Here is a 22044-nt window from a genome sequence, read left to right on the forward strand (position 1 = left end):
GCATATCAAGCAGAATTCAATGCTGCAAAATCTCATGTCAGTGTTCCAAAGTTACAGAATGGTTGCTTTCAGCCCTAACTCTCTAGAAACTAGAGAATCGTGTGTTACCTCTGCTGCATTTGATGTCATTTCAGTTTTCCTCCACTGCTGAAGCCTAACATTTATTTGTTCTTTAGCTTTATTTGGTGCATCAGTAAATAAAGAGGTGGAATATTCAGTAATATGCATTTGTGTACTAGGAAGTTGTTTTTAAGTGTAGTTGTGGTATAAAGTTGTTTGTGAGAAAGAAAGTAGCTATGCTGGGAAATAACCACTCTTTTAATTTCTGGGACAAAATGTCACAACTTCACTAATTCATTCCACTGCGGGTTTTGAAAACTTGAGAACTTTATGCTTTTTACTTTGTACGTGAATTCGTATGTGTTGTGGAATTGAGTGAAACAGTTAAGGAAACACACTGCATGCCATTGAAAGAGTTCTTGTGATTTTTTTATTGCAGACTAGGTAACACATTTTCATAGGCAGGTCTGGCTTTGCTGGAATTTCTCTTGAGAATGAAGCAATTATTATCAGCTAGCACTTCCCTCTCTGGGTCTGTGACTCTGGGTACCAAATTGCTTGGCCTGTGCTAAGGCAGTGCTGGGGAAGAGGGCCATCTTTGGGTTGTTGATAGAAGTGAGCCAGGAGGAAAAATACATACAGTTAGCACACATTGAAATAACCCTTTTTTCACAGCTCTGCATTTCTCCCTCTACTGAGTGAACTGTTCCCTGCTCAAACTCCTGTGACCAACAGTCATTTGACCCTGCTCATTCTAGAACTTCATCATCCCTTCTCCAGCACTGAGCCTTGAGACTCCTGTTCCTCATTCTGGTCTCCAGTCCAGTTAGGCTTGTGTTACATTTCTGATAATCATGATGAGAAAGAAGTGTGTGAACGTAAGATTGCCTGTGGGATGAGCATTAAAGAATCACCTCCCTGGCCACTGAGGGACTGTGCATACTGTCTCATTCAGGGTTAATGTAGTGGTGCTTAGGCTGGTCTGGGAAGATTGAAATCCCACTAGAATGCAGTCTGTCTGTGAAGATATTCCAGAGGAAGCAAACCTGTTTTGCTTTCAACGTGAAAGACAGCATTATTCTGAATGGCTGAACTTTGTGGTACATTATTCATGGGTTATTAGAACTTCTGCTTCATCAGAAGCTGTTGTTAGTTTTTACTACCTTGACTGTCTTCCAGCAGATTTTGAAGAGAGCTGTTTGGTTCACAAAGATTGCCTTGCATTCATTTTAGGGGCTCCAAGTGTCTCCAGATGTCTTTGTGTTTGCTTTAGCAAATCTTCTGGGGCTAATGAGCAATTAGAAATTCATTAAGCCTGGAGAAATACCAGGTCACATTAGATGCCACTATTTCAATCTAGCTGAGCAGCAATTCTGCTGAGTTAAGTGGGCAAATGGACACACCTGACTGCTTGTTTCTGCTGCTTTATGGGCTGTTAAATGTGAGGACTCAAGTCCTTGCTATGGATCCATTTGGCAGAGAGTCCTTAAATCAGTGGTGTGTGCTATACACACACAGGGAATTCCTGTGAACTGTGACTCAGGCTAAAAGCAGAGTATCCAGCTTGCCTGCTGGAGGATAGCCATGGCTCTGGAAGCCTCTCTGCCTTCTTAAGACTCCATTAGAGAAGCCTTCAGTATGCAAAACAGATCCTTCTAATATTTTGGAATGAACATTTTTAAGAAACTTGTATTTTTTAAAAAAATATTCAACTGGAATAGAGTCTTCTCCCTGAAGGTATTAAAAATAGAAAAGTTATTCACACTGCACATGCAAACTCTTCTGGGTAACTTCTGTGACAGGTCTTGGACAAGATCCTGTACCATATACTGTTTCTTTTTCTTTCTGAAATAATGTAGACTTCAGTCTGTGCAGCTGTTTCAATTCTTTGTTTCCCACAGTGCGCACTTGAAATACTTTATCTGTGAATAAACTAGTGAATGAGTCAAGTGTGGAAAAGCACTGAACAATAATGGACTCTAAGCAGAACCACTGAATTGTTAAACCTTGGAATCATTAAGAGGAAGGCAGGAAGTAAAAGCAGATTTGCTGTCATTCCTAATATGAATGTGACTTGATTTCAATGTCCTTCAACACTGATAAACACGCTCACTTCCAGGAGTTGCTTACTGGGCAACTTGGTTGTGCTTTCTGTTTCAGAAACAGAATGTACTTCTACCAATTAATATAGAATAGAATAGAAACTGTTTTGACTGATTTTTTTTTTTAACAAATAGGACATCAAGGGAGTTCAGAGAATAACAATCTTTTCCATATTAGACTACCTGCAAAATTACTTGGTTCTATGTGGACACTTGTAACAGAAGAGAGTTTAAAACCTCAAGTATGTTCTTCCCCATTTGTGACAATGATCTTGGAAGATCATGGACAGACATGCTTAATTCTTTAGAAAGCTTGACCAATTGTAGTTGCTTCTTTCACAAGCAGATGCTTTCTTGTGTACATCTATGCTGAAGCAGAGATTTTAGATCCATAATGCTTTTTCACACTATGTGGAATTACATTCACTTTTTGGAATGGGTTATAAATTTCTTTAATCTTCAATGAGATACATAATTTCATGTAAAAATGTATCAGTTTTGGGTATTCTGGATGACTAGGCATGAAATGCTATGGACAAACTGTAGTTCTGGCATAGTCATGAAAACGTTAAGGGCTTGATGTCAGAATCATTCCCTAGAGGGATGCTCTCACTTTTGTGTTATGATCTACTCAGGTTTCTATAGAAAAACCCACCAAGGTTCAAAGGCTTGTGTTTCACCTGAGCTACCACTGTATGCAGCTTCACACAGTAACTTCCCAGTTTTTTGACAGTGTTGGGAGGGCTGCCTGTGTGAGATGAGAGGGACTTTCCTGCAGCTGGGCTCTTCTTTCATTTATGTGTCTCAATCTCAACCTCTGCAGTGTGACCAGGTCGCGTCATTCACCTGATCTGTGTAAACCCAAGGAACAAAAACCCAGGTCCTGGAGGCTAAAATACAGGTACTGAAACTAATCTGTGCTAATAAAAATGGGCAACAGGCTGAGATTGAAAATTATTTCAAAGACTGAATTCTTGACACATTGTTTGCAGCTTTAGGTATTAACATATTTGCTACTACAAATCAGGCATTGTCTCTCTGTGGGCATCAGATAATCTGATGTCGGTCAGAAGCTCAGTCACTGACATGCTGCCACCTAAATATGCTTAGGAGCATCTAAGCAAAATGTGGTGGTATTTGACATTTGTTTATGTGGGTTAAATAGCAACAGGTGTCATCATTCTGTTAGGCTGACAAAGTTCAACTACCATACTGAACAGGCCACAGACCTGATAATCCCTGAAATCAGAGTTTCTAGGCACCACATTTCTGCATTTGGTCACTTACCCACTGTCATTTTGTTTCCAAAATCTGAATAAAATATACCACTCAGTTTGCAAAATGGTTAGTGGAAACAACATGTGTATAAAACTGTCTCTGAATTTTGTGGTGAGTTACATATCAAAGTTGTGTCTCCTCCCTGGTGTCTTGTCCCACTGTATTGCAGAAGCTGTCCTTTCGGCTGGGTCCAGCATTTGGAACATAAGTCAATGGATCGGGTCGGATCAGGTATCTACAGAAAGAAATCACAGCTGTTACTAAAACAACGTGGTGCAAGCCAGGGAAGTGCATACAGTTGTAATGTTGAAAAGACCTGAGTGAGACTTAGACTTACTTTGAAGGAGCTTGGTTTAGTTCCTGTGGTAGCATTGGTTAGATTTTTTTTTAATTTAAAATAGAGTAAGAGGAGGATGACAAGTTAACAACAGTACAAATATATGTATTATATATTTATATGTGTATTTTAAGTATATACATATGCAGTATAATTTGGTGTTACTTTAAATAGAAGTCTCCTTTTTTTTTCTGCAGGTCTCATGACTATTTTTTTATGTGTGTGCTTTAACTTACACTATATCATTCAGCTCTAATCTTGTATCTGGAGAAGGGTTGATCAGGATGTAGGAAAGGGTGTTCTGATGATCATTCATTTCATCTAGAGGACAGGGGGAAAAAAGTACCAAGTAAATTACATTTATAAATGTATTGTGAGAAGCATTACTTCTGACATGTTAATTTGACGAAAGTTCGTAGAGCTGCAAAAATGTGTCTTGTGTCAGAGTGATTTCAACTAAGTTTAGCAATTTCTTTTCAACTGTACTCATACTGAAACTACCTGACATTACTATCTTTTGAGTTATCAGCTGTAAAAACATCCTGTTTTCTAATGTTTAAAAAAATCTTCTGTTTTTTTCAGCAATTTGAATGTAACCCAAGTTCATTGTGATTTACCAATCTGTCCTGCAGCTTAGGTAAGTTTCTGGTGAGCAGGGACTCCTGTGCTTGGCTGGCATCAAGGTCAAATGATGACCAAGGTGAAATGCATTATATGGCATTCTCATCCATTTCCAGATTTGGTCAACATAAACCTTTTTTCCCTTTTTCTATTTATCTAGGAAACACTTCCCTTTTATCATTTGTGCCAAGGGCTTGAAATGTGAAGACTATATGAATGGAAATTGGTATGTCTCTTGCATTTTTTAACTGTTCTCCTAATGATGGGTTGAAATGAAGGCTGGTAATTTTTATTTTTAAGGTTTAAGCTACGTTTTTGTAGCTGCCATTGCAATATCTTATGTATCATTTTCTCTTGGCAAATTCCTTGGACTGCTGCAGTGAGACTGGTTTTAATCTTATCGAACTAAAGAGGAGAGGCAAAAGGAAAGGCAGTGCTAGTGCTTCTGTGTTTAATCCTCTTTAGCTTTTTAGGAAAACATATAACTCAGACTCAGATAAATGTAATCAGATAAAGCATTTAACTATCAAGATTTTGCTGCTTTGTAGATGGTATCTAACAGTCCTAAATTTGAGTAATGAAATGACTATTTACTTTTGGCTTTTAACTAGGATTTGAAAAAAAAGCAGGAATACATCAGTTTTCTTGTTATTAATATAAATATTAATTAAATTTACATAACATTTTTCTGTTTGATCAAATGTTATTGTGGCCTGTGAAGCTCCTGAATCTTTCTGCAGAGAGTTGTATAGAAGCATCTAAGAAATAAGGTATAGAAATTATTCAGATGGGATGTGGAATAAAGAGCCTGTATTTACATATCTAGAAATTCCTGGTGTTTCTAGAAAATTAGAACCTATAGTCCTGGGGTTTCCACCCAACATGCTACAGGGCCAAGGCCAGAGAAAGGCAACCTAGGCAGCTGTGGTGCATTTGTTAAAAAGTGTTACAGAGCTCCTGTCCATAGCTTAAAAAACCCCAAAACAATCCTACAAACTAAAAAGCAACCTGACATCAGCCTTGCCAGAGAATGATTTGATGGATAAAAATGGCATCTAAAGACCTAGTGAAACATGCTTTCTAAAAATGACTTTCATATGATAACTTGGCATCCTTTTTGAAAATTGCGGGGAAAATGCGATATCCCTCACATATAAACAACTCCCCACCTTGCCATATGAGTGAACTTCACAACAGCCCTCTCTTCATCTTTATTTCAAGAGCTTTGTGGAAATATGGTGCAGCAGTTCAACGACTGGGGAATGTTTATAAATTCAGCATGCACACATCATCTACTAAATATAAATGTGACTGACATGCTGCCTTGTGAGCCTTCCATCTCAGCATAGGAATGCATAGAATGCATTGAAACCACTCTTGGTAAATTAAAACCAAACAACCCAAACCTAAACCAACAAAACAAAAAGCACTATCATAAACTTAGTATTTGGCTCCATAATTTTTTACAAATAAGTCCACCTTGCACCACGCTAATGTTGCTATTGAAGTACTGTATAGTGGTACCGTATCCTGCTGGAGAAAGGCCCAGGTGCTTCATTCTGTTCTTCACAAGTTCAGCGAGCTCCTGCCTTTCTGACCTCCTGTAGAGGTTCATCCTCTGCTGGTTGATCTTCTCAGCAGTTTTAGCAGAGTGCCTGGGGGCCCTCCTGCTCAGGCGCCGTGCCCACTGCATGCTCTTCCTCCGTAGCAGCGGGTGGTCAGACTGGTCACTGGATGTTGAGTTCCGGTGATTACCGCGGCAGCTGAACTGGTCTTTGGTGTCTTTGGTGTCCTCCCATTCCTCCACGCTGATGGAGATTTGAGACTTGAAAGGAAAAGGACAAGAGAGATGAAGGGCTCTATTAGATGGAAACAGATGAAGAGATGTTCTCTCCTCTTTCCAACAGTGCAGCTGGACATGGGGTTTGGCTGCAATGGAGCTGAGGGGATTCAGCTCTTTGTACTTAGCAAGTGTTCCTGAACTGGGCACCCTTTACTAGACTTTGACTTTTCATGTAAAAAGCTCATTTATAATAGAAATACTTTTATCAAGTGCAAAAGCAGATGAGTGTTATTTTCTGCCCAATTGCACTGTGATTCTGAGAAGAGCAAATTCAGCCTTCTGATATTGCCCTTCCTGAATCTAGGAATACGTTCTGAATGACTTTCTTCTCATTCTGCATATTTTCAGAAATCTAAGTTGTGTAACTGCTTTTTACATGTGTGTTGTGGATTCATTCAGTAATGGTTCAACTTTGGCTGCACTGTTTCAGTACTCTCTTATGACCACAGGTAGAACATGCCTGTTAACCGTGTCTCAAATTCCCAGCTCTTCCTGACCTTCCAGCATGCACGGAATTGCTTCAGTGTGATTCAGGGCACCTCTTGTGAAAGCAGTGATTGATTCCTACCATAAAGAACAGTGATATTGCTCATGTAGAGACAATCCCCCCATAATTAAGAGCCAAAATCTGTTGCTCTGTTGCTGTGTTTTCCTTATGCCACCCAAGTAATACCAATGGTATGTGCATGCACAGGTACTGAAGTAACACAGGTGGATGGACTACAGGTGCACTTCTAACATAGAAAAATTCCTAGAGAACGTAAGAGGAAACGCTTCAAAAGAGAACTTTTGTTAACAGAAATGGTTTCAATGTGTATTTTAGATTTAATGAGTAGTTTAATTTAGTTTCAGAACAACTTCCTTAACAATCCCGAGTTCCTCTTGTGCTATTTGAATGTCTTTTATTGACATAAGTCAAAGTCTTTGATGGTGTCAGTACAAGCACATTACCAAGTTACTGGTCACAGATTTCAATGTGATGAGTGCTTAAAATAAATACATGAAGTCTAAAACAAAGATGATGTAAATGAACAGGCTAAGTTTGTGTGAATCCTCTCAGAATATGCTGGTAGTGATCAGTGACTAAACCACATTTAACAGAGGAGCTACTGAATGTCCTTTTCCCACTTCATGCCCCCTTTCCCATTTCATGTTATGAAATCTGAAAGCAAGATTCTGTTGACCTCATCAGTGCTGAATGCAACATTTCTGTAAGAGGCTCACCACAGAATCTGTGAGGTTTCTGGGGTCCATAAAACAGTGTTTTATATGAGTAAGCTGGATACAGTGTGAAAGATACTTGTATTTTTCACTTTTACACAAACTAGTTTTTATCTGTGTAAAAGAAAAAAGCAACAAACAAATCCAATCAAACAGCACAACAATCAAACTCCATAATTAAATAGAACACTACAGATGTTTATCTTGTAGCACTTCAAGTAAAATCACATTTTTAATATTCTAGACTAAAATCTTGCAATAAACCTCAAGTAAAGACCAGCTAATTTATTGAGGCTCTTCAGCTTAGTCTGCAATAGAAAAGGGATTTCTTTTTTTTTTTTTAAAAACCTGATTTTTGAAGTTTTGCTGCTGACTCTGCTGATGTTAGGGAAGAAGAGAGAACCTGGATCCTTTTGAATGCAATTTGATTTTGTTGTTTGTTAGACTGTCATTTTGGGCTTGTGTGCATTCTACAGCAAGGACGAAGGCAGGTGGAGTACATTCTATAGGAAAAGGTGCTACTTATGGGTAGGAAGGAGCTATTTGGTATGAACAAATCTGATACAAACTGAGTGTAGAGGATGGCCTTGTTTTGCCTTTCTTCCTGCCTGCGCTGGCAGCTTTCCTTGTCAAGCTCTTGACAAAACAAATAACCAGACTTGCTGACAGCAGTAGTGTAAAGGCAGAGACCAATCATCATCACTACAGGAGATAAGTCACTACAAGAGGGTAAGTCACTTTTTGAGCCAGAGATTAAATGGGAGAGGCCAAGTAAAAGAAGAAGTTTTTTGTTTCTGTGAATCTGTAAATCCTTAGCTTGAAGTTTTGAAACACTGGCATAGGTGAGAGCTGAAAGCATAAAGGAAGGTGCTAAAGCTAAATATTTACTTCAGCAAAGATGAACTTTTATCATGCCTGTTGAGAAAGCTGTGCAGAATGGCCCTTTGCTGTACACAAGATAAAAAAAATTCAACTTTAAAGACAAAGCAAAATCAAAACCCAAACTGTCTTTCAAAAGCAGCACAAAAGTGTGTCTGCTGGTGGCAGCTGTTAAACACAAAGATAAAACTCCAGTGCAAAGCACTTCTCTGTGTCCCCCTCTGTCTTAACCAGCCTTGAACTTCATTTAAAAATTCTTTCATAACTATCATTGCTTTGAGGCTTGATTATTTTCATTGAATTTCATTTTCTTGTTCCACAACAGGTAGATCTGTTGCATGTGAAGCATAACTGGTGACATGGTGTCACTCCTGTGCCACACAGGGAAGAAACACTTGCCTTTAAACCCTTGGTTTTGTTTGTTTTTTGTTTTTTAAAGACAGGTTCCTGTTTCACATAGCCCACTGTGTGCCCTGAAGGGTGTGATTGCTCACTTGTGCTGCCAGACAGCTGTGACCTACTCAGGCATGGTGTTCTAATAGAATGTTTCATGCCCTAAAATCTAAGCATTAGGCTGGTCAACACATGGCAGGAATGGGAATGTAGTCACAGACACACCAGTGTACATATTTGAGATGATGGTGATTGAGATATCTGTGGTGATAATATCAAACACCAATTAACTTTAGATTTTTGCTCCCTTGCCTTGCTGCTCTTGGGGAGCTGTGTGTAAAACGTGAAATAGTTTGAAGGTGTAGTTTCATCTGTTCCATTCTGAAGCAGTGCCTTATTTTTACCTTACTGCAAGTTCTATACTAACTAAATTTTACTGCTCTGCCTACCAAGAATGCTACTGGCATCCAGGGCTCTAGAAATGCTTTTCTGCTCCAAAAGCTGTCTAAACCATTGCTAAGTACAGCCACATTTTCCTTTTGTGATAAACGTGGGGAATTTGCTCCACTAGCATTTAACGTGTGTAAGCTTAAGGCTTTTACCAGATGATCTTTTCACTGTAAAGATGATTTGTTACCTTCAGAATTCAACAGGAAAAGGCCCAAAATGAACCAGAATTCCACTGGGCTTCTCTGAAATTCCATCTGTCAGCTTTCAGATTTTAGCTAGCTGTTTGTGTCCAGAACATTGTTGCTTTAAGATCCATTTACTCAAGGATGATCCATTGCAGAGTTCCATTTTGTCTGAGGATTTCACTCCCACAATTTAACCTAATGTACAGTTTCTGGCTGTAGTTCTGCTATTTCTTCACAGCAGCCTGTATGGGACTGTGTTTTGGATTTGTGATGATATTGTGTTAATAATGGGGATGTTTTCATTACTGCTGAGTGATGCTTACACTGAGCCAAGGCATTTTCTGCTTCTCACCCACCCTAGCAGCAAGTGGGCTGGGGAGAGCACAAGAAGTTGGGAGGGGACACAGCCAGGACAACTGATCCCAAAGTGATATCCCTTATCCAGGGTGCTTTGCTCTGCAGGAACAGCTGCAGGAAGATGAAGGAATGAGACGCTCTATGGAGCCCTGCTTTACTGGAGATGGCCAAACACGCCCTGCCCATCAGAAGTGAGTAAACTCTTTGCTTTGCTTTCCCACACAGCTTTTACTTAAGTTACTGAACTGCCTTTACCTGAGCCCAAGAGAGTTCTCCCTTTCAGCCTCTCAGTTTTCTCCCCATCCCACCTTGGGGGAAGCAATCAAGCCAGCAGCTGTGTGGGGCTTGCTTCAACCAGGACACCCAGAAACAGGCAGGCAATAAGCAAATACTTACTTGTGAAGCCATTTCTCATGACTGACAAAGGAAGGGGGAAAAGAAAACAAAGACAATTTAAACAGAAGTGAATCTAAAGAAACAAATATGGACTATTAAACAGGAGCCAGAGAAAAGCAGCCATACAGGTAATGAAAAAAGATTTTGTATCTCTTTTTATATTTTTTGAGTGTAGTGGAAATGGTTTGGGTCATAGGTGTGATAGTCATGGAGAGGCAGACTAGATTCACTTTTTATTTAATTACTGGGTCACTGAAAACTTGCTTTATTTTTAAAGAAGTTATAAGTATCTGTCAGTGAAGTGAGAGCTTCTCATTTGCATCGTGAAAAAGGGAGTGCCAAAGGATAAACTGTACATACTAAATATTAATATTGGCATATTTTGTCCTCATGACTCAAGTTACCTCTGTTATTACCTCACAGCATCCAGGTATGTGCAGTACAAATTTAGCTTCTTATGCCTGTTTAAACTCGAACTGAGTATCATGTTGAAGGTTCTCCGATGCAAACCTTCAAATTCATGGTTAGTAGTTCATAGTTCCTGAATAAAAAGAGTGAGCTACTTTTCTTATTTCCATTTTAAAGATCTTATCCAACAACATTCTTCTGGCTTAATGTCTTGAAAAGCTAAAATGATAACCCATGCTAATATTTCACTAATTAAATAAGTAAAAAATTCCTTTAACTTCACAATAAACACTTTGCAGAAAGATTAGGGCATTCACACCTCTGTGTTTGTAGGTCTCTATCAATAAGGGCCACAGACGCAGAGCAAGATGTTGCTCTTTTGTATTCTGGGGAAGAGGTAGGTGAGGGGAGATTTCCCTGTCCCTCTCTAGAGGGGAAAGGTTGTACAAATTCTGACTGACTAAACAAGAAATTGCACAAGTATTTCTGTGGAAATACTACTGGAGGTCTGCATTCAGAGTCTTCAGCTTATAAAGACCAACAACTGCTTTTTCTTCACTTAATAAAGGAGGAGTGCCATTCTTCCACATTTGTCCAACACCTGACAATTTGAAAATTTAACTAGGAGGTTTCTCCATCCTCCCTTCCTAAAGCCTCTACCTGATTTAACTCAAATTCTTTGAGAGATTACCTGTCAAAGTTGGTGGGAAGTAATAACAGAACTCCTCATTCTCGTTTTTTTGGACCTGAAGTTAAAGACCCAGCCCTGAATGTGAGAATAAGGCATTGCCATGAATTTTATCTTATCCTTATTTAATGAATTCTTAAAATCTGGTATGTCCTCTGTTTTGTGGAAAGCTGTGACAGACATTTTTTCATATTAGCAGTCAGGCTGACTACATTTTTCTCCAAGGACTGATTTTGATGGCTTATGTTAAGGCTCCTATAGTTCAAAAGATATTATTGCAGTGACCAGAGTCCACTGGCTAAGCTGTAAAAGCCACCTGCGGAGAAAGTGATGGTCCACAAAGAGATATACCCATGAACTGGGTGGAATCTTGCACAGCTTTTTACCACTTTTTTATAAAATTAACTTCAGCTGAATGTACTTCCTCAAGAGCAAATCTTGCCATTAAGCATTAAATGGCTGAATGTTTTCTAATATTTTTCTGAAACATGGAAAAGAAGATACAACCTATCTTGGAAATCAGTTTAAACTGTCTGAGTATTTCAGAAGAAAGGAGAGTTGTTGCTCACTGTTGTATTTTAAAGCCATGGTCTAATGAGATGGCAATACTAATGGTCATGTAAACAAATGGATAATGCATGACAGAAATCAAAGCTGCCCAAACAAAAAAGTATGTTAAATAGTCAAGAAAAAGTAATTTTGCCATTTTTTACAAACAGAGAGATGGAGAAATGTACACGTTTACGTGGCAAACATAGAAATACATATATAAAATATTACCACTGTTTGGCAGCTAAATTTAGAAGATCCCACAATACTTTGAATAACACTAACTAGAAGGGAGCAACAAGAGAATGAATTGGAAAGCCACGTGAGCAGGGAAATGCCACCTGTTTTGAGACACAGTGCTGGCATTGTTGGCAAAGGGCCAGAGGGCCTGGTTAAGGGTTTGGCACAAACACTGCTGTTAGTGAGCACAGTGCAGATCTCGCTCCTGGCCGTGCCCAGCTGCCCTTGGCTCCCATCCATCCATTCCAGGAGGCGAGCACAGGAACCAAAGGCCAGGTGTCCAGTGGCTCTGGGCGCTGCTGGAGCCTGGGGCTCAGCCTGGGTTAGTGTGAGCAGCCAGGTGTCAGCAGAGGCCTCGTGCACCCTGCTGTCAAACCCACAGGAAAGCACGGTGACTGACCCACCTCAGATGTTGTGAGCTTCTGGGATTCTGTCCTGTAGACTCCAATTGGAATGTCTCCTGTAGAGGAACAAAGCTTCTGATACAGTCTGGCATATGTCCTAATCCACAGATCCTCTTCTGTGATTTTCATCTAAGCAAATAATAATAGGAGGGAGGACTTTTAACTCTTGATGGTTTATCACTTGTTCACTATGCAACTCATGAAAAAAAATAAAAAATAAACACTAGCTGGTAATTATCCCATTGTAGTTTTGCACCTTTGCCCTACAACAAATCTGCAACTTCTATTGAGTTTGTCAGACTGTTTCTTTTGTTTTCTCCCTGTTTAGAAGACATTGTAGTTGAAGCAGTTTAGCATTATGAACTTCTGGTCTTGGTTTAAGATTACTTAAAATTTACACGGCAGCCTTCACCCAGTGTCTATTTTTGACTAGAATATAAATGAATAAACCAAATATTGTCAGCAGTAAGAAACTGGTGCAGACAGACTGGAGTGCATGAGTATTTTGAATTTGAATTTTGTCCACCAGACTGCAGGCTGAATATGTGGGGAGGAAGTAATACACTAAGCATAAGTGGCATAAGAAGTCTTACATTAAGCTCATTTACTTCATTACTAGCTTTATTTCGAGATGTACGAGTTCCTTTTTAGAGATTCAATTGTACTTTTAAGTGTTCTTACATTCACTGTAATGAAGCTTAATGATTGACCAAGAAATATGTAATTTTTATTTAAACAACTTTTTTAAACAATCATTGATACCTTCCTGCCATTCTTTATAGATTCCCAAAAGTAACTTGTAAATAACTCAATCTGTAGTGATCTGTTTGCTACCCAGAGTATAATAGGTGTGGGAGAAAGCAGAAAGGTGGGGTTTATTTTAGTAAAACTTACTTCAGCTGTGTAAGTTTTAATGTGTGTATATACACAGTTAAATTGCATTGGGGAATATGGTCATATATAATAACAAGATGACTTTCGAACTCCTAGTCATTTAATACATCTGATCTTTATGTAAAAACTATTTAATTTTTAAACTGGTTGCTGAACTGCCATTGCTATTTCATATAAAAGGCAGTATTCCCGTGTTTTCCTGACTTTCCAATTTTCTGCTGAATAGAATGCATTGTGTTTTCCCGGGGAGATGTTTTTTGCTATTGAACTAAAAATGGGTATGTTTTCTGTTTAATTTCCTCATCTTCTCCCTGATGAAAAAGGAAACAGATGGCTTTGCTTGAACTTTCACAAAAGGAAATGCCACACAAAGAAAGTTGAAGTATTTTGCAGACAGTACAGAATCTTCTCTAGAACTCTGTACTGATTTTTTTTTTAATAACTTACAGAACAAAGAAACCCAGATCCTGGTGTGGTGTCAAGTCCCAGCAGAAGTCTTGTGATAGAAATCATATAATCTTTCACAAATGACTGCAAGATTTTTTAACAGGAGAGACAGAAAAGAAAGAAAAAAGCTTTAATGAACAGAGGAGTAGGCAACCATTAGCACTATGTATGACTTTCAAAGGAATTATACATCTGTGTTTACAGTCCATCTCTTTAAGTATCCTAATCACTGTTGGAATATCTATCCATTTCCTTTAGCTGAATTTACTTATTTAAGTAAGTTTTTCTAAATTGGCTCTGCATGTGCATGCAATGAAGGTACAAGATTCAGCAGACTAAGGCATAACAAGGCAGGGGAAAAGCAAAGATGGAGGTGTCAGTGGAGTGAGGTGTTAGCCCTACAAGGTGTGAAATTATAATGAACTCTTCTGTGCAAAAGAAACACTGGCAGATGTTAGATGGCTCTGCAGTCCTCACTGCGTCCCTCTGAGGTGGCACTGTTATCATTTTATTCAAATGAGTAATCTGAAGGGGTTTTAAGGGTTGATATGCCTATGTTGCTCTGCTAAACAGTGTGTTGCTATTGGCAATTGTGTTGCTATTGGTTAAAAGGCAGAAATTAAGTTTAGTGTAGAAGTGTAGATGAAGGCCAGGAATGGCCATTAGGTCAGCTAAAATCACAAGTTTTTCTCCTCCTGGGTTGGGCTGCTGAAATGAGAGGGCCATGGGAGTGCTCCTCTAGCTGTGGCTGAGCTGTTCTTTGCCACCTGTACTCAGGTGTAGCAGGGCAGCATTGCAGTCCTTGGAACGCAGCGCACACCATAGCTCTGCTGGCTTCATGCAAATGCATGAAACCAAGAGGTTTTCACAAAGAAATGCCCCACAAAGGTATTACAGAAATCCTTTAGAGCTATAGAATCTGGATTTGTTCAAACTCAGATGCTAGCTGGATTTCATTTGATACATAATGATTTAACTATTTTAATTTTTTACTGGTAGTCTCCCAGTCGTGATGGGCTAAATGCCAAGCATCTCAAATAAAATTTGTTTGCAAATTAAACACATTTGTTATCTCGGTGGCATCATTTCTGCCATGGAATTTTCATTAGATTACCAAGTTTATTCACCAGGATTTGCAAGACCAAATTTTCATTTTTCAGTTTCTGTCCTAAAGATAATTCAAAGGCTTTTCTTTCAGCCCATAATGGGAAGCACCAGCAGAAGCACCAATGACATGATGTTCCCCCATGTCATTTGCTATGTTTCTGGCAGAAGAAAAAGACAGAAAATGGGACCATGAAAAAGAACAAAGAGTTGCTGTTACAGAATTTCTAAGTTGCAGTAAGAAATGTAATTCTAGAAAAATGACAATTCACCTATGAGCAGTAGCAGTTCAAAGGAAGGACAGGTGGAATTAAAGTGAGAATGAGCATGTGAGGCATTTTGTTTTAAACACTTTGTGGTGAATGGTGTTACTCTGTCAAGTCATTGCATCATTATTCATGTCTAGGAGCAAATATAAAATACTGAAGTTACCTATGTGCTGGCAGGAGCTGTTGATGATTGACAGATCTGTTTCTATATATGTGTCTTTGGTATTTTTACTTATTTTTATTGTGGTATGTGATGCTGATATTCTGGGGCATGATTATGAAGATGTTTTCTATGCAAATACATTTCTTTCTAGAACTTTAAAATATGTATGTCCATATACATGACTGGTTTATATATTAATGGCTTCTTGAGAAAAGTTTAGCTCCAGGAATTTTTCTATTTATGTTGGATTTGCCTTCAGGAAATTTATTTGGAAGTAGCACTGAGATGAAAGAACACCTTTCATGCCCCAAATTACCAAGTAAATTAATTTCCCTGCAAGGATGTTTTCCACCTGAGTGCTAAAGCATCCACAGGCTATCCCCAGGTAGAGGCAAGGCAGGAGGCTGCTCAGGTGAGCAGATGATGTGGGCCATGGTGGTGTTCCTGCTTATACTGTGTGCCTTGATCCTTGTAGGGTGGTGCTGGGGGCTGCTCCTTGGGCATCCTGGTGAGTCAGAGTGTGCAGAAACATGGGCACTGCTGAAGAGTGAGCAATACTGACCTATATTCCACCCTGAAACTAGCAGCTACTGCCTCCATTTGCCATGACTGTATTTTCTGATATTTTTTCTTCAACTCTCTGAAGCTGTGCTCTTCCCTGATTCTCACTGTCATCACTACTTCCTGGATTCTGAGCCACAAGGTTGAACTGCTGCCTGTTCTTCCTCCACTGTGTCTTTGCAAACACTGAATGCATTTCTTGCAAGGGCAAGCATGCCTTACTTCACAGGGTAATGACAGGACCTCTGCAGGTCTAGTCAACATGAGTTAAGAGGAGAGGACCCTGTGAAGTAATTGAGACCTTTATCAGCAAATGCAGGAGACTAATAAATTACATATTAAAGTAATTCTGTTCCTTTCTGTTAGGGACATGACGTGTGGGAATGGGCACTGTGTTTTTTATTGCAGAGTACAAGCATTATTATTCTATATAATCTGTAATTTATGTAGGTCTTATCAAAGCTATTTGACTGTGGAGAGGTACATTAATAGTATCATATTATGTAACATTGGATTTTGTGCAGTCACAGGGTGATTTTGGGATTGATAACTGAACTAAGACATCAAGCATGCTCCATTGTCTTTTGCCATTAATTGCTCCCAGTATAGAGGCACTTTATTGGATCCTATGGCAGAAAATAGGGTCATCTAGCAATAAAGAACAATAAAATGGATGGCAATATTTGTGTTAAGTCACATTACTCTTCATAGTACCTGATAAAGCAGTGTGTCCAACATGCTGATGCTGAAAACCCTGCCAGCAGCAAAGGGCAGTCGAAACATAAATGCCAGATTAGATCCCTTCTCCCGCTCTTTCTGTTAAGGAATTAAAACACAGAAAACATTTTTAATGCTGGTTTTGGAAGGACTGTAACAAAACCATGGAATAGATAAAGTGTAAAATCCCTTTATTCTCAACATAGTTTCTTCCTACAAGTATGCAACATCTTTGTTCAATAGGTACAGGTTTTCAGGTTGAAAGACATTGATCAATGTTTGTTATTTCAGTCATCACATCTCAAACTGCATGGTCATATTCTACCAGATCAGTTTTAAAAAGATGGAGGGATATCAACTGTGCTCTAAACTCCTGTTAACCTGCTCCAATTCCTTGGTGCTGGCAGTGGGCTGTCATCCTTGTGCAGGAAGTGTCCTAGGAACAGGAAACATGAACAGAATCTGGTACAAAAGGGAAGAAATGGCACAGGGGTCAATCAGTGCCCTGGTGCTGCTGGCCACACTTCCTGGTACTGACCAGGATGCCACTTGCCTTGTGGCCACCTGGACACATGCTGGCTCAGGCTGTCAACCAGCACCCACAACACCCATCCTTGAGCAGCTTTCCAGCCACTCTGTCCCATCCTGCAGTGCTGCAGGAGGTGATTGTGACCCAGGGGCAGGACCCAGCCCTTGGCTTTGCTGACTCTCATATGACTGGACCAGGCTGGTTTAGTTTCCTTCCATCTCTTCTACAGCCTTGCTTTTCCTTTATTCTTGCTTCAAAGAGATTTGTGAGAAATATAATCCTACTTTCTAGGAAAGAACAAATTAATCTTCTGGTGTTGATATGGAACAACTTCCTAAAAATCTGTCAGTTTAACAGTCAAATTTGTGTGCTAATTGCTTGTACAGTTTTAGAAATTATGTAAATTTTTAGAGATCTATGTAAAATAAGACATCAATAATAAGAGGTACCAATCTCTTTTTATAACTCATATGTCATTTTTTTTTATTACTTAATGTTAATTCAAATCTGCTTAATACCTGAATTATATTAAAGAAAAAAAATGGAGACAGGAAATAGGAGGCCCCATCCTGAAAGTTAAAAAAGCAGCCTGTGTGTAAATCACTGCAAATATACTGGGCCACAAAATCTCAGGATTGGGTTTGATTAAAAGATATAGAAACTTGTACTTATTTCAAAATGATCACTTACAGCTTTAGAATTTTTATCACTAACACCTGCAATATTTACTTGGGAAAAAGACCATAGCAAACTGAAGTCTGAATCCTATCCAAAACACTACAAACCCTTTCATTCAAGAAAGAGGGAGTGGTTACCTCATTTTTTTTTTCCTTAGGCAAGCCAAATGGAGAACACAGATGTAAAGTTTAGAGTGTGGGTATTTTTCCTTTTCTCTCTTGCATAAAGGCCACTGCTTTCTCCTATGCCAGTGCTGAGTTTACTGCCAGATTTATTTATCTCTAAAATGAGAAAAGTTGCAGCTGCAACAGCAGATGGACATCTGATTTGTGTATCTGTCTTCTGCAGCCCATTAGGTTGAAAAGCCAGTTTTCCAAGTATGTTTCACTGCTACCTCAAGGCAACTTGCCTGACATTCTCAGTCTTTCTGAAAATGAGGCACTTAATGCAGAAATAACAAGCAACTGTATGTTTGACTGCTTTAGGTAATTTTTACTGGAGTTTTTAATTGCCTTTCATCTTGCATGAGGGAGCTCTGAAACATCAAATGAACTACAGCACCACCTGTGAAGTTCTCCCTGCAAATGTTAAGATGAAGTGACTGGGAAATATTAACAGCAGGCAACTGCAAGAGCAATAAAGAAAATATTCTTTCTTTAAAGTAATTTATCTACCTCTGTTTCAGCAGAGCATAGTTTAGATAGGAAGTTCATTAAATGCTCAGCTTCCAACCTATCTTCACAACTTTTGCACAATACATTAATAAGATAGTCAAGAAGTTAAAATATCTTTAATTATTTCCAGAATATTTGCTTGAAAAATTAAGGAGCCTATGTAAAGAAAGAAAGAACTGAGATAAAAATCCTGGTTTCACTGCATTGAAGTAGACAGCCCACAGATAATTCCAGAATCCAACTGGAATCAGATTAAGGGAATATGTTAACAAATAATTTCAAAACCCTGTCAGTCACAGTACACCAAGACATTAAGTTTGGTTGAAACAAGGTGTTGAAGGCCCCAGCCAGATGTTGGCCTTTGTTGCCCTGAAAGATTCCAGCCAGCTGTAGCTTATCCTTCATGGATTTACCACGGAGGGGGGAAGTGGAGGAGCCACAGGTGCAAAGCTTAAAGGGTAGTGGGGGTGGCATTATCCCAGCAAAGCTGAGCCTCCTGCTGCAAACAGCTCCTCTCTAACTTTTGTCTGGTTTCCTCACAGCTCTCCAGGCTATGTCTCTGTCAGAACACCACCTAACACAAGATCAAGCCTTCATGCAAAGATAACAGGTCACTAAAGGCCACCCAGATATTTACATCCTGTGGTCGACGTGTTAAGTGTGATATTCAACTGGGTAAAAGATTTACGTCTGATCTTTATCCTCTCATCCACACAGGCTGAATTTTTGCAGCATTCAATTCCCCTGTAAGAAACCAGACTGGGAAGGTAAATTTCTATGGAAAGGCTCTTTTCCATTACGTATATGTTAAAATTACCTATGTGAATATTGTACAGTAAATAGTGAACTCTGAAATTCTCAAAATTTAGGAAATTTACGGTACAACTAGGAAATGGAAATCATATGTTAAATCTGTATAATGGTAATGATTTTGGCAGGAATTCACATTCACCAAGGTACGTAAGGTATCTGAGATGCAGCAGCTGGGAGGGTATATGAGAAAACCCAGCCATCATACTGATTGGCAGACTGATGGGGAGAAAGAAAAGAATGTAGTGAAGGATTTCTGCCCGCGAAGACTGTCACAGTGATATTATTTGTCTCTCACAAACTCAGAATGTGGTGGGTAGGTCGTATCACCAGGGAAGATTTATGAGAAAGAGGACTGTCCTTGAGTTTAGGGACTTAAACAGATGTGCACAGTATTACTTCCTGTGTTCCACCTGTTTGAAGTAACAGTATTTTGAACAAGCAGATTAATTTCATCTCCACACAGCCACAGTTCCACAATTTGAAAATGCCAAATATGCATGAAGGTTTATATATGAAGGTTTTAGCTAACATTTAAAAGTAGTGTTGCTGTCCCTCTCGTAATTCTGACAGAGAACAATTATTGTTCTCAAACTGTCCCATTAATGCCAATATCTCCCATGGATACACAGAAATGTGTACAGAAGACACAATTATAATGCCTTTAAAATGAAGAGGAATTAAAAAATGCATTATAATAAAAGCTGTATGTTTTAAGCATTTAGTCAGTTAAAAGATGTTCCATGTTAATTGCCTGTGTCAGCCTCTTGGACAACTACATTAGCTCTAAATATTTATTTATCCAAAAATATTTCATTTTCCTTGAGCAAATTCCACCAGAGAGTTGGCTGATTTATATTAGATTGTAAAATTATTAAATCAAAATGAACTTTATTCTTAAATGAGGGCAGATTTTTGAAAAAAAATTAACTTTTACAGTAACTACAACCATAAATCATTTCAGTGTTTCCACTTGTTTTGAAATCTTTGTTACAAAATCAGAAAAAGTAATAAAAATATTAACATTTAAACTGAGAGTGGGGGGAGGCAAATCTCCTTACCTTTTCCAATTTGGACAGAGCAAGAGAATAGCAGTCTTTGGCTCTGAACTGCATGAATCTCATGTTGGCTGGGTGAGTTAGTTCTGTGATAATGCTTAGGCTGGAGAACAACCTGCATTTCAAAAGAATGTCATGGTTATACTTCTAATTATAACAGTTTACAAATGCAAGGCTCTACATAAAGCTACAGCTTGTGCTTGTCTCCAAGTTTTTAATGAGTCTCTGAAACTGCGGTGGGTCTGGGCCCAGTGACATGCTGGTCCAAAAGCAGAGGAAACTGCAACACATTCTCTGTAGAATTCACCAAGAAGCACACACTGAGTTCACAAAATACTTAAATGCTAGAAAAAAACAATTTCATTATCAGAGGTTTTATTTAATGATTGGTACAATATCACAAATCTGTAGGAAACAACAAAAAATGCGAAAGTTTAAAGCTTGTATTTAGTACCTGCTTGCATGTAAAGTATGACTGATTTATGTACCCTTCCAGTTGGTTTTTCTTTCTTGAGGTCTGTTTGTATGCTGTGACTACAGTCTGAGCAATATAGATGAAAAGTGACACTTGTGGGAGTTGCTGAGAAAATGTATGTTTATGTATACTTATGTTCTCACTTTGAAATATTTACATATACAAAATATTTATAACTTAACACCAATTCAGGCTTCCAGTAACTAAAAGCAGTGAAGAAAGCTCAACTGTGAACTGGCTGAATTACACAGATTTTCAAGCAGCAGACTCAAGAGCCCCTCTTCAGCACTTAGGGCTCCAAGAAACAGAAAGAAAATCATAGTTTACACTATTTAAATATTAAACAAGTTGGAATAGAACACATATTATTATTTAAATCTTTCCTCTGCAGATTTGTGTCAGAAGATGAGATGTACATTTGTGGCCTCTTTCACTGATCCTGAGGCTACTTATCTACACTTAGCAATTGGTAATTGTAGTACTAATTACATCGCTGATGTGGCTTCTGTCTCACTTTTCATGGAAGCAGCATTTGGTAAGTTAGTGGACGGAAATGGAATTCAGTGCACCCTTTTCTAAGTCTTGTCCTTTTCCCTCACCTTTGCAGGGGGAAATCCCACAGAAATGGCAATTCAAGCAGAGCCTAAATGTGGGGAAATGTATATCCGGACTATCTGCCAATATGTGTTAATCCTACATTGTCTTTGAAAATTAGCACTACAAAATTCAGAATTAGGAGTAATAGGAAATGAAAAGCTGATCTCATGAATAAAATATATACAGGAGATAAAAAACCAGGCTGTTGTGTTTCTCTTAAAGATGGTTTTGTTTATCACCAAGATATGAAAACAGATCTGTATTAGGAAATCAGTTTCAAAATTGGTATTGGTAAAATATTTTACTTACGAGTGCCTTTTAGCTGAAGTAGGGGAAATTGTTCTCCAGGAAGTCAGGGACAGATTGCATCTTGCCCTGGGTGTAAGGCACTCTGCCTGCCAGCTTTTAGCACTGGAGCAGTCTCCTTCTGGGCAAAGATCCCTCTCTTCTACCCCATTCTAGTAAGAAAGGACTGAATGGGGAAGAGAACGCCCCCACCAGCCTGATGGAAGGCATGGCTTGCTGTTGAACTCATAATTGGAAATCAGACAAGCAAGACAGACGTGTAGTTCTTTCCCAAACCACAGTGACAGACCCAGAAAATCATGCAATGCCATCACAGCACCTCATTTGGTTTATCTCTAAATTGGTGATGAC

General features: G+C 38.9%; 1 protein-coding gene and 1 long non-coding RNA gene across 4 annotated transcripts in view; one reads left to right on the forward strand and one right to left on the reverse strand.

Moving 5' to 3' along the window:
- Window positions 1–467: 467 nt before the first annotated feature.
- The window catches only part of KCNT2 (potassium sodium-activated channel subfamily T member 2), a 114600-nt gene continuing 93023 nt past the window's right edge, over window positions 468–22044 (reverse strand). For 2 of the 3 annotated variants that reach the window (XM_068199586.1, XM_068199587.1), the window contains 7 exons: window positions 20319–20430; window positions 16564–16665; window positions 13753–13836; window positions 12412–12540; window positions 5923–6223; window positions 4014–4098; window positions 468–3675 (listed from right to left, as the gene is read on the reverse strand). In XM_068199586.1, the coding sequence (XP_068055687.1) occupies window positions 3564–3675; window positions 4014–4098; window positions 5923–6223; window positions 12412–12540; window positions 13753–13836; window positions 16564–16665; window positions 20319–20430 (925 nt within the window). In that variant the 3' untranslated portion in view covers window positions 468–3563. Of the gene's footprint in view, window positions 3676–4013; window positions 4099–5922; window positions 6224–10122; window positions 10144–12411; window positions 12541–13752; window positions 13837–16563; window positions 16666–20318; window positions 20431–22044 lie in introns of those variants that run through there. The other variant, XM_068199588.1, reaches the window with a different exon arrangement.
- On the forward strand, window positions 4557–21266 carry LOC137479241 (uncharacterized). Its single transcript, XR_011002075.1, has 6 exons — window positions 4557–4624; window positions 10010–10250; window positions 15025–15185; window positions 15548–15700; window positions 19165–19214; window positions 21182–21266. It is a non-coding gene; the product is annotated as an uncharacterized lncRNA (long non-coding RNA).

This window comes from Anomalospiza imberbis, chromosome 9 (genome assembly GCF_031753505.1).
Source record: "Anomalospiza imberbis isolate Cuckoo-Finch-1a 21T00152 chromosome 9, ASM3175350v1, whole genome shotgun sequence".
Lineage (NCBI taxonomy): Eukaryota > Metazoa > Chordata > Aves > Passeriformes > Viduidae > Anomalospiza > Anomalospiza imberbis.